This window comes from Danio rerio, chromosome 17 (assembly GCF_052040795.2).
Source record: "Danio rerio strain M-AB ecotype USA chromosome 17, GRCz13ab, whole genome shotgun sequence".
Classification (NCBI taxonomy): Eukaryota; Metazoa; Chordata; class Actinopteri; order Cypriniformes; family Danionidae; genus Danio; species Danio rerio.
The window spans coordinates 55,292,354-55,307,419 of NC_141037.1; the positions used below are offsets into that span (position 1 = coordinate 55,292,354).

Here is a 15,066-nt window from a genome sequence, read left to right on the forward strand (position 1 = left end):
GGCGCAGGGGGGTTAGGGGAGGGGGCGTCTGTCCTCAAAAACAGTCACGTCATTGACAAAAGTCTTTCTTTCCCTCTTACTTTCTTTCGACATCTCACAGAAAATATTTGGCTGACGGTTTTAAAAAAACATCGACAGAACTTTTCCTTATTTGAATAGAATTGTAACAACACAGAAGTAGCCTACATGCTGGGACAAACCTTCATAAGATGACGAATGTGTGAGGAAAAGAGAGTCGAAGCATGTCTTTAGCAATCTTTTATTTCATTTATAGATTTGAAGAATGTCACAGTAAAGGCAACAAAATAAATAAGCGATTTAATGATAGTAAAGGATGGCATATTACGCTCTTAAAGGGATAGTTCACCCAAAATTACAATTATGTTATTATTTACTCACCCTTTACTTGTTCCATTCAAATCTGTTCAACTTTCTTTCCTCTTTGAAGAAAGCTGGAAACCACTGACTTCAATTTTAGTGGTGTTTCCAGCTTTCTTAAAAATTGTTCATTCAACTGAAGAAAGAAACTCATAACCCTGCTGAAAAATCCAGCTTAAACCAGTCTAGGATGATTGACTGGTTTTAGCTGGTCGACCAGCCTGATTTTACAGGGGTTTTGACCACTTCCAGGCTGGTTTCCAGTCATTTTCAGCCTGGTTTTAGCTGGACAAGCTGCTAAAACCAGCTTGACCAGCCTAGCCAGGCTGGGAGCCCAGCCAAAACCAGCTATGTCCAGCTTAAACCAAGATGGTCAAGCTGGTTTTAGATGGTTTCAGCTGGTCACTTTCCAGCCTGACCATCCTAGGCTGGTTTAAGCTGGAATTTTCAGCAAGGAAAGGTTCAGAGCAGGGGTGTCCAAACTCAGTCCTGGAGGGCCGGTGTCCTGCAAAGTTTAGTTCCAACCCCAACCAGACACACCTGGGGTAGCTAATCAAGCTCTTAAGCTGTGGTCACACTTGACTTTTCTCCCCATAGACTTCCATTCATACGCACAAGAATGCGTCAGACCGGAAACGCAGGGTCATGCTTCAAGTTTCGCAGGTTGCTGCGGTGCAAAGTTCAAGTTTAGTGAACTCAAACCTGTGAAATCGCATCACTTGACTGCGTGAGACCAATCGTGTATCAAAACATGACCTCTCTGGACAGGAATTTAAAATATGGAGCAATCGCTCGCTTTTTAAATGTTTTTAGATGCTTAATCCCGCCCCTTTTTGCAGAGCCGTACAACAGAATTTCGCAAGCTCAAACTCTAGTGTGACCGCAGCTTTACTAGGCTTTCTAGAAACATCCTTCCAGGTGTGTTGAGGCAAGTTGGAGCTAAAATCTGCAGGACACCAGACCTCCAGGACCGAGTTTGGACACCCACTTGGATTTGAGTAAATCTTCAGTTTTAGGTGAACAATCCCTTTAAGGTCTATGAAAGTGACAGAATATGCAGTTTACAATAATTATGCTAACCACTTTAGAAACGAATTGGAAATGGCCACAGTTGAAATATGGAAAGCTACATAAAAATAACATTTCATGAGTCACTGTGATTTAAGAACAGGAAATGAGCATTTGAGAAATGTGAAAAGAGTGTTTTAAGACTTATGATAGTAACAGGTGCTGCAGTGGCAGTCTGTGTGGTTGTATAGTGGGATATTCGTGGCAACCTATAACACAAACACACAAACAACATGTGTTATATACAATAAATGACAATAACGTCCTTAAATATCGTAACAATAAAATGTCGTAATGTGGACTTTACCATTTTAGATTCTTTTGCTACACAGCAAGTGGCTTCTGATGTGATGTTTTTTGGGACTAGCATGGTTTTCTTGGACCTCAGGGGTGTGGGGTAAGCTCTCGAAAAGCAGCAGCCCACGCACTGATAGACCGGAGCCCCGGGTTTGGAGAAACGTTCGTTCATCTTGAGTTTGCACTCTTCACATCCATCTTTGACACACATATAAACATAAATAAACCATACAGTTGAAGACAGAATTATTAGCCCCCCTTTGAATTATTTTTTCTTTTTTTAATTTCTCCCAAATGATGCTTAACAGATTCAGGAAATTTGCACAGTTTGTCTGATCATAGTTTTTCTTCTGGAGAAAGTCTTATTTGTTTTATTTCGACTAGAATAAAAGCATTCCTTTTATTTTTTTAAAACCATTTTAAGGTCAAAATTATTAGCCACTTTAAGCTATATTTTTTTTCGATAGTCTACAGAACAAAGCATAGTTATACAATAACTTGCCTAACTATCCTAACCTGCCTAGTTAACCTAGCTAACCAAATTAACCTAGTTAAGCCTTTAAATGTCACATTAAGCTGTATAGAAGTGTCTTTTTCCCCTTCATTTCCCCTTCATTTTTATGCTAATATATATATATATATATATATATATATATATATATATATATATATATATATATATATATATATATACACACACACACACACACACTTCAACAAACCAAATACATTGCCTAAAGAAGGATAGTGTAAAAAAAAATTATAATAAAAACAATAATAATAGAAAAAAGTAGCTAAATTCTTTAAAAAATTAAAGAAGAAAAATAAATAAATAAATAAAATAATAATAAATACATAGATAAATAGAGTGATAACAGTAATGGGTGATACGATGAGGGATAATGCTGTGGTATCTTGCAATGGTAGGTAAACATAGAGGAAGCTTGAGATTCTGAACAGAGAAAGAAAAGACAAAATGATGATTACAGAAAAAAGATTTGTTACATACAAGACAGTCACATTATTCCCCAGGAAGTACATTTATAGCAGAGAAATATGATAGTTAGGGTTGCCAAACGTGTGAGAATTTGCTAGAAACTCTACTTGAATATTTGTATTTTTCCAAGTGTAAATATAACATCAGATCTTGAAGCCAGTGTGATGCTTTAGGTGGATTTAGAGATTTTATAGAAGTGTCTTGAAAAATATTTAGTCAAATATTATTTACTGTCATCATGGCGAAGATAAAACAAATCAGTTATTAGAAATGAGTTATTAAAACTATTATGTTTAGAAATGTGTTGAAAAAATCTGCTCTCCGTTAATAAACAGAATAAACAGGGGGGCTAATAATTTAGTTAGGCTAATATATCTGACTTTAACTATACAGTTGAAGTCTGAATTATTAGCCCCCTTGTTTATTTTTTTCCCTAATTTCTGTTTAATGGAGGGAAGATTGTTACAACACATTTCTAAGCATAATAGTTTTAAAAACCTATTTCTAATAACTGATTTATTTTATCTTTGCCATGATGACAGTAAATAATATTTGACTAGATATTTTTCTAGACACTTCTATGCAGTTTAAAGTGACATTTAAAGGCTTAACTAGGTGAATAAGGTGAACTAGGCAGGTTAAGATAATTAGGCAAGTTATTGTATAACGATGGTTTGTTCTGTAGACTATCAGGAAAAAATAAATTAGCTTAAAGGGGCTAATAATTTTGTCCCAAAAATGTTTTTAAAAAAATTAAAAACTGATTTTTTTCTAGCCGAAATAAAACAAATAAGACTTTCTCCAGAAGAAAGAAATATTATCAGACATACTGTGAAAATTTCCTTGCTCTGTTAAACATAATTTGGGAAATATTTAAGATAGAAAAAAAAAAAATCAAAAGGGGGCTAATAATTCTGACTTCAACTGTATATATATATATATATATATATATATATATATATATATATATATATATATATATATATATATATTTTTTTTTTTTTTTTTTTAAGAACAAAACTTGTTAAATGGATAGTTCAAAAACAAATGGCCATTATTCAAACTCATACTTTTTTCTTTTTGACTTCCATTGTAGGAAAAACAAATACTATGGAAGTCAATGGTGACGATATTTCAGCTTTCTTCACAATGTCTTCTTTGTGCTCAACAGACTAAAGCTTTAGGACCACATGACGGTCAGTAAATGTTTATTTTTCTACACTAGAAAAAAACAACAACAAGATTTTAGAAAAATTGTTGCAATCACTTATCTTAAAAAAACTTCCCATGAACCATTTTCTTTTCAGTGTGGGTTAACTATCCCTTTAAGTATTAGACCAGAATATCAACTCACAGTTAGACACATCGTTTCTTGAATACAGTTGTCCGACATGAAGAATCATTAACAACAAGAAAATGCTTGCTTCAGCGTATCTTGTCCAAAACATGATGGCTATAATAGAAGAAGAAAAGCTCTTTAGTGAACTGCACTTATAGTTTATTTAAAATACATCAACATTATTATGCGACTCTGAATTAGCTTTTTTATATTAAGCATTTCTAAAAGCTAAACCTACCTTTGTTCTCGACTTCCGGCGGAGCGTGATGAGTGTCTTCTCCCACACAAGTAAAGCTACCTTTTATACCTTGCTCATACCTGCCCCATGTTTGAACGTTTGTGTGTGTGTGTGTGAGAGAGAGAGAGATTCTTCCCTTGCTGACCCTCTAATCCATTAGGAAAATTTACAAAAATGACTGAATATGCACTGCGGTATTATTAAATAATTGTTTTGTCTTTGAGATTGCTGATTTCATAAGTTTGATTATAAAAACACGCCTCAAGCTGGTAGAAAACCTTTGTTCGATTTTCAACCTGTTGCATGATTTCAGGTCAGATGAATTCATCTGCAATTATTGTATTTCATCTGTTCTCTAAACACAGAGTATCAAGTGTCAAGGATGAACGTTAGCTTGCCTTCACTATCTCTCAATCTTTCCATCTGCGCAAATCCACAAGACCTCGCTTTGGATTATGAGCTTTCATGCGCCATGCAAATGTAATTCTATATTTCCAGTGCCAGATGGAGAGGAGCGTGTCGAATTAATAACAAAGTAAAACTATTGAAGGGGACAACGGCAACTGAAGGAATTATGATGTTTTTCTAACTTTGTTTTCTGCATTAATAGTTCAATCCTGTTTTAATCAAATACATGAACTTATTTTTGTGTGCCTAACCTCATATAACCTTGCTTCATAATAGCTGTGGCTCCTCAAGACTGAAAACCAGGGCTCAGTGATAGAAGGGAGAAGTTAAATTCTGAGAACTTGCTTTCAGCAGGATGTTACAACTCTTAATTTCAGAGTGTGCTAGTTTTTTTAAGCAGGGATGTAGAAGAAACACTGATGGGAGGGGTGCAGGCTCACTCTCTTGTGTGCGTAACTTTTTCCATGCAGAGTAGATGTTCTGCTTGAGAACTGGTGATTGGGCTGATCTGGATGGAGGATCTTCCTTACAGAGCTGAAGAGTATCACTGCATCAAAAATCAGTTCTAGGATATTTAAACTTTTCTTGTGATAGTTTTCTAGTAATTAACACATGTTAGAAATGTAGAATTAGTTCAATGCACAGCCAGTTAATTTAACTTACACAATTTACATAATCATTTGGCAAGTACTGTACTTGCACAATGGGTGGCATGGTAGCTCCGTGGTTAGCACTGTTGCCTCACAGCAAGAAGTTCACTGGTTCTAATTTCCAGATGAACAAATGAACAATAATACTGAAGTGTGGTCAAAATCGTTATGTGCAAACACATGTCGTATTCTTATGGTCCATATGGTCAAGCAGTCGTCTCTAAAACCCGACTGGTGGACAAATCTAAACTTTGTTAAACTTCTAAACTAATTATGCATATACTAAATAATAACATTATACAAACTGTCATAAATAAACTGAAAAAGCCCTCCGAAATGAAGAAGGCATGGAGGCAGTGTTTTTTATATTTATATAGTAAATATTTTTGTAACATTTTAATCCATTCATTTTTTTCATATGTAAAGATATTTGTGTATTGCTGTACATCCTGTATGTCTTAAGCGATGAGTAGACGTTTTGGACAACACAATCTAACGGCAATTCGTAACTTTTTTTGTGGCTAATTCGTATGATCTAATTCGTACAATTTTGTACGATTTACTCAGCTCCCAATGACGGTTGGGTTTAAGGGTGGGGTTAGGTGCAACGCCTCCTTTTTTAAAATCGTAGATTTTCATACGACTCAACTCGTACGAATTCGTACAAATTAGCTAATAAACTGGCAAAACATAAAATAATTATGTTTTCTAGTGAGATCAGGCTGTTTTGGACCTGCATAGGCTCATAACTAGGGCCAGACTAAATCTGTGGACGTTTTTGGCTATTTCTGCGGAGAATTTTGGTAAAAATCTGCGGATTTTGGAAGTATCATAACTAAAACCTTAATATGTGAATAAAAAATAATATCTTTTAAACTTTTGTTTAATGTTTGAAATGCAAATCCAATTAGATTCACTTGGTAAACAAAGCAAGTCCCTCATATAATATATCTACTAAAAGACAGAAAATATTACTGTACACTACAAACTGCATTGTACATAAATCAGATGAACATTTTCATATTAGTCAATAATATTACTGTAATTAAATTAAAAACTGAATAAATATAGATATTACTCACATTTACTCAAGTAAATAAACAGAATTAATGATGGGCTAAAAATCTGCGGAATTCTACTCACAACTAACGCAATCTGCACTAGACTTTAGACCAGCTTTCAGTTGGTTAATGGCACGGTCTAATTCAGTTCCTTCAAATAGCAACATACAAACAATGTGCCTTAACACACCTCTTTTATAGAATAGCACACCCATGAATCCATAAAGTGGCGCAAATTGATTTGCTATTTAAACAACGTGGTGCAAAATGTGAAAATTGGGGTTGCGCTGGTCTGAAAATAGCAACAAATCATGCCAAACACGTCTTGCGCCTTATTGCGGCAGCTGTATGATAGGGCCCAATTTAGTTTATTAGTGATGGGTTGCGGCTGGAAGGGCATCCGCTGCGTAAAACATATGCTGTATAAGTTGGCGGTTCATTTCGCTGTGGTGACCGCAGAATAATAAAGGGACTAAGCCGAAAAGAAAATGATTTAATGAATGAGTTTGTTCGGTGGGTCTGCCCTTGCCCTTCAGCTACCAATCTGAGCATGAGTGAACTGAAGTGACAAAAGAAACCAAATACGCAAGTCAATAGGACACACGAATAAGCTGTCTGTCATTCTGCCACATTTTTAAAAATATTTGCAACCCATATAGATTATCAGATATATTTGCATGAGCGAATCCCTCTGTGGTGAGTGTGAAGTACTGAGGAAATGGTATGTAAATGCGTGCTTTGTTTGCAGCACTTGTTCGGTTTTCCCCTTTGTGGAATGACAATACAGATTTCTCCCACGGCTTGCATGGAAAGAAAGAGCCTCTAATGCAGGCACAACATAGATACTCCGGCCACTGTATAAGGTACACCTTACACTTGGTTGGACCCCCTTTTGGCTTAGATTTAACAAGGTACTGGAAATATTCCTCAGAGATGTTGCTCCATATAGACATGATAGCATCACCCAGTTGCTGCAGATTTGTCTGCTGCCTATCCATGATGCCAATCTCCCATTCCACCACATCCCAAAGCTGCTCTGTTGGATTGAGTTCTGATGACTGTGGAGGACATTTGAGTACAGTAAACTCATCGTCATGTTCAAAGAAACCAGTGTGAGATGATTTATGACATGGTGCGTTATCCTGCTGGAAGTAGCCATCAGAAGATGGGTACATTATGGTTATAAGGGATTCAGCAACAATACTCAGGTAGGCTGTGGTGTTACAACACAATCTCACGGCAATTCGTAACTTTTTCATTTAGTTTTTCGAATTCGTACGATCTAATTCGTACATTTCAGTACGATTTGCTCATCCCCCAATGACGGTTGGGTTTAGGGGTGGGGTAAGGTGCCACGCCTCCTTTTTAAAATCGTACAATTTCTTACGACTGAACTCGTACGAATTCGTACGAATTAGCCACTAAACAGCCAAAACGTAAAATACTTACGTTTTCTCGTGAGATCAGGCTGGGTGTTAACACAATGAAGAATGTTTTGGGTGAAAAGTAGAGGCTACTGCTGCTATGATAAGCTAATGCGTTAGCCATCAGGAGAAGAGCTTAGATCGGTCTCAATGAATTAAGCCTGACCCTACCCGAGCTTGTGCACCTTGTGTCCGAGCCCGACCAGGTCTGACACATTAACTGTAATATGAACCTGAGCCCAATTTAAACCCAACTGTTTTTTTAATACATGTGGGTCATTAAAACAGACATTCCCTATCTCAGAACTACAATTCTGATTTGTTCGATTTACATGAAAGATTTATCTTAATGAATAACGTAACAAGGACGAAGCATGGAAACTGCATTAATAATGATAATACCTTACATTTATATAGCGCTTTTCTAGACGCTCAAAGCACTTCACACATTGGGAATCCACCTGGATGTTGCGACGGCAGCCATATTGCGCCAGTCCGCACACCAGCTGATTAGTGGAGAGGAGACAGAGGTTGTTTCTCAATATGCATTCTTCAGCAGTCCTGCGTTCTCGTGTAACATCATCATCGGCTGCCAAAATTCAGTTCCAATACTCAAGAACTCAAGAACGGAGGAGGCGTGAAACTTCTTGGATGTGTTCTTAGTATCGAGGATGCATCAATGCAGATTTGAGCACCGATCTAGCTCTAGCAGTCCCAGAAGTCATTGCGACTGGAGGAGGGAGACGCAGCATTTTATTTAGTTTTAATATTAAAGTTCAAAGATATCACTTATTTAGCTCAGGAGTTTCCCTAAATTAAACGGTGAATATAAACGTGACCATGGACATCTCTAATAAAGGAATAAACACATTAAGGGTGTTTGCTTGCTGAAATTCATATTAAAATCTGTTTTATTTATATTGTGCACGATATATATATATATATATATATATATATATATATATATATATATATATATATATATATATATATATATATATTTTAATTAAAAAGGGCAAAACAATATTTATATAAATGCTGTAATGTTTAAATAATTTGTCATATAAAATGTGTGAAGATCACATGACCATCAGGAAGAACGCAGCATCTTATTTCTCATAGGACGCGTTCTCTGTTCTTGTAGGCTGTTTCTCAATTCCAAGAACGCAGAGAACGGACTTGTGTTCTTGTGGAGATCGGTCTTGCCAGGTGTCCTCGGAAGAACGAACTCAGTAGACCGCGAGAGCAGAGAACGCGTCCTTTGAGAATTGAGATGCTGCGTTCTTCCTGATGGTCACATGACCTTCACGCGTTTTAAATGGTAAATTATTTAAACATTACAACATTCATACAACGATTTATTGTTTTTCCCCTTTTCAAAATATATACTTTGCATAAAAACATTATAAATATATGTTGCACAATATAAATAAAACAGATTTTAATACGAATTTCAGCAAACAAACACCCTTAATGTGTTTATTCCTTTATTAAGATGTCCATGGTAATGTTTACTTTCACCGTTTTATTTAGGGAGACTCCTGAGGTAAATAATTCATATCTATGAACTTTAATAATAAATCTAGATAAAATGCTGCGCTTCCCACCTCCAGTCGCAATGACTTCTGGGACTTCCAGAGCGAGTTCGGTGCTCAAGTCTGCATCGGTGCGTCCTCGATGTCAAGAACACATCCGGGAAGTTTCACGCGTCCTCCTTACTTGCGGACTTGAGTATTGGAACTGAACTTAGGCAGCTGATGATGACGTTTCACGAGAACACGAGGACGCAAGACCGCTGAAGAACGCATATTGAGAAACAGCCGTAGTCTCCCGTGGTTCTTCCGAGCACACCTGGCAAGAATGGTCTCCACAAGAACACAAGCCCGTTCTCTATGTTCTTGGAATTGAGAAACAGCAAGAGTGATGAAGGCAATTATGATATGGGCATGGTTAGGAGGCCATGATGGACAGGATGCCCCTACTCTTTTTCGAAGGACATCCTGGGATATTTAACGACCACAGAGTCAGGACTTCGGTTTAACGTCTCATCCAAAAGACGACGCTCACCGAGAGAGTCCCCTTTACCATACTGGGGCATTAGGACCCACACAGACCACAGGATGAGCACCCTCTGCTGGTCTCACCAACACCACCTCCAGCAGCAACCAAGCGGTCTCCCATCCAGGTACTGACCAGGCGCAGCCCTGCCTAGCTTCAGTGGGCGACCATTTGAGAGTTGCAGAAAGCTAGCTGCCGGCATTGTTTGTTTATTCAGAATGAATTGAAACAAATGATGACATTAAAGGCTGACTGCAATCCTTCATGCTTCATGTGGCATCTCCATCTGGCACTGAAAATATAAAGTTACATTTGCATGGCGCATGAAAGCTCATAATCCAAAGCGAGGTCTTGTGGATTTGCGCAGATGGAAAGATTGAGAGATAGTGAAGGCAAGCTAACGTTCATCCTTGACACTTGATACTCTGTGTTTAGAGCACAGATGAAATACAATAATTGCCGATGAATTCATCTGACCTGAAATCATGTAACAGGTTGAAAATAGAACAAAGGTTTTCTACCAGCTTGAGGCGTGTTTTTATAATCAACCTTATGAAATCAGCAATCTCAAAGACAAAACAATTATTTAATAATCCTTTAGTGCATATTTATTTTTGTAAATTTTCCTATTGGATTGGAAGGTCAGCAAGGGAAGAATCACACACACACACATATGTTCCAACACGGGGCAGACATAAGCAAGGTATAAAAGGTAGCTTTACTTGTGTCCGAGAAGACACTCATCACGCTCCGCAGGAAGTCGAGAAAAAGGTAGGTTTAGCTTTTAGAATATATTTAATATAAAAAAAGCTAATTCAGAGTCGAATAATAATAATGTTGATGTACTTATAACTATAAGAACTGTAAGATGATAATAACTATAAGAGCAGTTCAGTTAAGAGCTTTCCTTCTTTTATTATAGCCATCATGTTTTGGACAAGATACGCTGAAGCAAGCATTTTCTTGTTGTTAATGATTCTTCATGTCGGACAACTGTTTTCAAGAAATGATGTGTCTGAAAAAATGATCAAAGATGGATGTGAAGAGTGCAAACTCGAGGTGAACAAACCTTTCACGTCCATTTCACCCGGGGCTCCGGTCTATCAGTGTGTGGGCTGCTGCTTTTCGAGAGCTTACCCCACACCCCTGAGGTCCAAGAAAACCATGCATGTCCCAAAAAACATCACATCAGAAGCCACTTGCTGTGTAGCAAAAGAATTTAAAATGGTAAAGTCCACATTACGATTGTTTTTGTTACGATATTTAAGGACGTTATTGTCATTTGTTGTATATAACACATGTTGTTTGTGTGTTTGTTTGTAGATCGTCATCGCTAATATCCCACTATACAACCACACAGACTGCCACTGCAGCACCTGTTTCTATCAGAAGTCTTAAAACACACTCTCTTCACATTTCTCAAATGCTCATTTCCTGTTCTTAAATCACAGTGACTCATGAAATATGTCATTTTTATGTAGCTGTCCGTATTTACTTTCAACTGTGGACATTTTATTCATAAATGTTCAAACTGTTCTTTTATAAAATGGCTGGCATAATTGTTGTAAACTTTTGCATCCACTTTGTCACTTGTTGTCACTTTCATAGAGAGCCTAAAAGGATAGCTCATCTAAAAATGGAAATTTACTTAACCTCAATTAGCTCTAAAGCAGGGGTGTCCACCCTGCTGAAAAATCCAGCTTAAACCAGCCTAGGCTGGTTGGCTGGTTTTAGCTGGTCGATCAGGCTGGTTTTAGAGGGGTTTTGGCCATTTCCAGGCTGGTTTCCAGCCATTTCCAGCCTGGTCTTAGCTGGTCAGGCTGGGAGATGACCATCTAAAACCAGCTTGACCAGCTTAGCCAAGCTGGGAGTCCAGCCAAAACCAGCTATGTCCAGCTTAAACCAGGCTGGTTAAGCTGGTTTTAGCTGGATTTGGCTGGTCACTTTTCCAGCCTGGAATGGCTGGAAACCAGCCTGGAAATGGCCAAAACCCCTCTAAAACCAGCCTGGTCGACCAGCTAAAACCAGCCAACCAGCCTAGTCTGGTTTAAGCTGGATTTTTCAGCAGGGCAACTTCGGTCTTGGAGGGCTGGTGTCCTGGAGAGTTTATCATTAACTTGCTTCTATACACCTGCCAGGAAGCTTCTAGTCCAGGGGTGTACAAACTTAGTCCTGAAGGGCCGATGGCCTGGAGAGTTTAGTTCCAACCCTAATCAAACACACCTGAACCAGCTAATCAAGCTCCTTCTCAGGGCTTTACATTAACACCCGCCAACCCGCCAAATGCGGGTAGATTTCGGCGGTGGCGGGTAAAACAGATACTCCAACTAGCCACTTTGGCTGGTTGAAAATAATTTTCCCAGATAATAATTCTTAAAAGCAGGGTTCAACAAAAAGGATCGTCCAAAATGCATGCACAGGCGATCGAGAAGCAACACGACTAACAAAAACAATTGCGTTCGCAACTTCGTGCGAGCAAAGCAGGTGAATACCGAACGAGAGGATAATAAACAGCTGAGGTGATGCGCGCTCCCGTTTCCTTTTGTGAAGCAACTGTGTCTAGAAACACAACTGATGCGATCGATTCTCTTTTAAAAAGACTGAATAAAAGGGAGGAACATGCACCCACAGTCTTGCTGCTTTCAAGAGCTCCAGAGTTGACTTATTGTAAGCAGCGGCAGTTCCTTTAACTTTAACCATTCTTTAAAAAGATAATTTATGGGCCTATCATTAACCATGCGTGTGTGATCGTCCTTTCATTATCACACAGTATGTTTTTACCTGCTTTCTTTTGCATTAATATGGTTTAATTATCATTTTTTACAATAACATTGCTTTAATGAGAGAATAACTCCCCATTTATGTGTAGTTAACTGGTGATCTGGGACCTTTAGCCAGGACATATGACTGTGCATATGTTTTGTTAAATAAAAAGTACAGTATTCAGCTATATTTTGCATGTTTTCACACATTTAAAATTTGTGGCTAAGAAATAATTAACTGTTTATTTATGGTGTGGTCAGAGATAAATTGGACAAATCCTTCATTTTGGGCTCTGAAAATTATGAAAAGTAATTGTAATATATGAAACCCTGACCCATTTGCTCATGATTATTGAGCAAGCTCATACACAACACACAAACATTGAAATGAATGAGGAGACATGTAGAGATAACGCAAACTCTAAATCAAGTCATTTTAGCATGTCAAAGTCATATTTATGCGTATAAAATATATTTCCCCAACAATAAAATTGTGGCTAGTGAAAATGGTGAGTGGCTAGTAATGTTGGAAAACTACAAGCCACAGTGGCTGGTGGTCAAAAAAGTTAATGTTAAGCCCTGCTCCTACTAGATGTACTAGTAACATCCTGGCAGATGTGTTGAGGCAAGTTGGAGCTAAGCTCAGCAGGAAACCGGCCCTCCAGGACCGAGTTTGGACACCCCTGTTTAAGTATATCTTAAAAGACATGGATTAGCTGTTTCAGGTGTGTTTGATTTGAGTTGGATCTAAACTCTCCAGGACACCGGCCCTTCAGGACCAAGGTTGGACACCCCTGCTCTAAAGCATAGGTCTCCAACTCTGTTCCTGTAGGGCCGCAGCTCTGCAGTTTTGCTCCAACCCTAATCAAACACACCTGATTCCACTTATCAAGGTGGTCAAGACTACTCTCAAACACCTTGATTATTTGGATCAGGTGTGTTTAAATAGGGTTGGAGCAAAACTGTGCAGAGCGGCGGCCCTACAGGAATTGAGTTTGAGACCTGTGTCAGAAACCTTTATGTGTTTCTTTCTTTTGTTGAACACAAATATTGTGGGAAAATAAGCTGGAAACATACAACCACGTCCTTTGTTGAAAAAAACAAAAAAAACAAATCAAGGTTCAAATGAATATTTTCAGTTTTTACTAAAACCTCTTGATTTTTCACTGGTGGGGATTAATGAAAGTGCTGTTAAAAGACTTCAAAATTAAGTCTGTCAGACTGAATGGATATTTAAAAGACATAAGAAAACATAGCATTTTAATATTTGTGTTCATGCACTATGTGCATGCTTATGTTAATTAGATATATTTGCTGCATGTCATTTGCCAAATGATTATGTAAATTGTGCAAGTACAGTGAGTTAAATTAACTGGCTGTGCATTAAATTAATTCTACATTTCTAACGTGTTAATTACTAGAAAACTTAAGGAAAGTTTAAATATCCTGGAAATGATTTTTGATGCGGCGATACGGTGGCTTAATGGGCAGCAACACAATGCGCAGCAACACATTTTATAAGTAGTCAGAAACTTGTAAACACCTCATGAAAGAATAAAGTTATGTTAAAACCAAGCACACCATTGTTTGTAAAATTCCCAATAAGTTTGATGTCACATGACCCTCTTCCGATTGAAAAAACAAAAGTTGGATCCAAGATGGCCGTCTTTTAAATGGCCACCATGGTCACCACCCATCTTGAAAAGTTTGCCCCCTCATTCATACTAATGCATCATAAACAGGACGTTAATATCACCAACCATTCCCATTTTATTAAGATGTATCCATATAAATAGCCCCCCTGTACTAATTTCTACAGTCTACTAATCTCAAGATCATATCTGCAGTATTCACTTGAACACTTCTGAAACACTGCCAGTGTTTACAAAGTTCTGAATTAAACACTATTAAATTTAAAACCAAGAATGCATGACCGATTTATTTTATAACCGAGTTCCATAAAAGACCTTATTAGCTTTTATAAGAGCTCTTCTATTAGTTATAATACTACATACAGCATGTGATGACTTGCAGCTATTTCTTAGTCATAAAATGTGAAAAAAAACTAAGTATGACCAAAAAAAAAAAAAACATCACTGATCATGATTTTATACAGTGGGGAAAATAAGTATTAAACACGTCACCATTATTTTTTTTCCTATTTCTAAAAGTGCTGTTGACTTGAAATGTTCACTGGATGTTGGTAATAACCAAAGAAATCCATATATGCGAACAAAACTAAACAGCTTACAAATGAGTTCTGTGTAATATTATGAAATGATGCAGGGAAAGTATTGAACACATAAAGAAAGGGAAGTGTAGAAAGGCAGTGAAAGCCCAGACAGCAACTGAAATCTCTCAGTAGATCTTCAGCCACCTTCTGCCC

General features: G+C 37.5%; 4 protein-coding genes and 1 long non-coding RNA gene across 6 annotated transcripts in view; 1 reads left to right on the forward strand and 4 right to left on the reverse strand.

Annotated features, from left to right (window-relative positions):
* Positions 1 to 15,066, reverse strand: part of LOC147840047 (uncharacterized) — a 543,896-nt gene that overhangs the window by 442,718 nt on the left and 86,112 nt on the right. The window lies entirely within an intron of this gene.
* Positions 1 to 15,066, reverse strand: part of fcf1 (FCF1 rRNA-processing protein) — a 178,250-nt gene that overhangs the window by 147,304 nt on the left and 15,880 nt on the right. The window lies entirely within an intron of this gene.
* Positions 1 to 15,066, reverse strand: part of znf292a (zinc finger protein 292a) — a 190,734-nt gene that overhangs the window by 22,045 nt on the left and 153,623 nt on the right. The gene's annotated exons all lie outside the window — the stretch shown is intronic.
* cga (glycoprotein hormones, alpha polypeptide) lies at positions 244 to 4,194 on the reverse strand. Its single transcript, NM_205687.2, is given in 3 exon segments — positions 244 to 1,655; positions 1,754 to 1,941; positions 4,095 to 4,194. Coding segments are annotated over 3 exon segments (354 nt in total). The 5' UTR covers positions 4,189 to 4,194; the 3' UTR covers positions 244 to 1,583.
* LOC147833198 (glycoprotein hormones alpha chain-like) lies at positions 10,747 to 11,477 on the forward strand. Its single transcript, XM_087291228.1, has 2 exons — positions 10,747 to 11,145; positions 11,242 to 11,477. The coding sequence occupies exons 1-2, from the start codon at positions 10,846 to 10,848 to the stop codon at positions 11,314 to 11,316; spliced, it is 375 nt and encodes a 124-aa protein (XP_087147354.1). The 5' UTR covers positions 10,747 to 10,845; the 3' UTR covers positions 11,317 to 11,477.

What these genes read in the sequence shown, in the direction of transcription:
- LOC147833198 (XM_087291228.1), top strand. Translation starts at nt 10,846, where the DNA reads ATGTTTTGGACAAGATACGCTGAAGCAAGCATTTTCTTGTTGTTAATG. An exon ending in TAGCAAAAGAATTTAAAATG is followed by an intron (nt 11,146 to 11,241) that starts GTAAAGTCCACA and finishes GTTTGTTTGTAG; the next exon opens with ATCGTCATCGCTAATATCCC.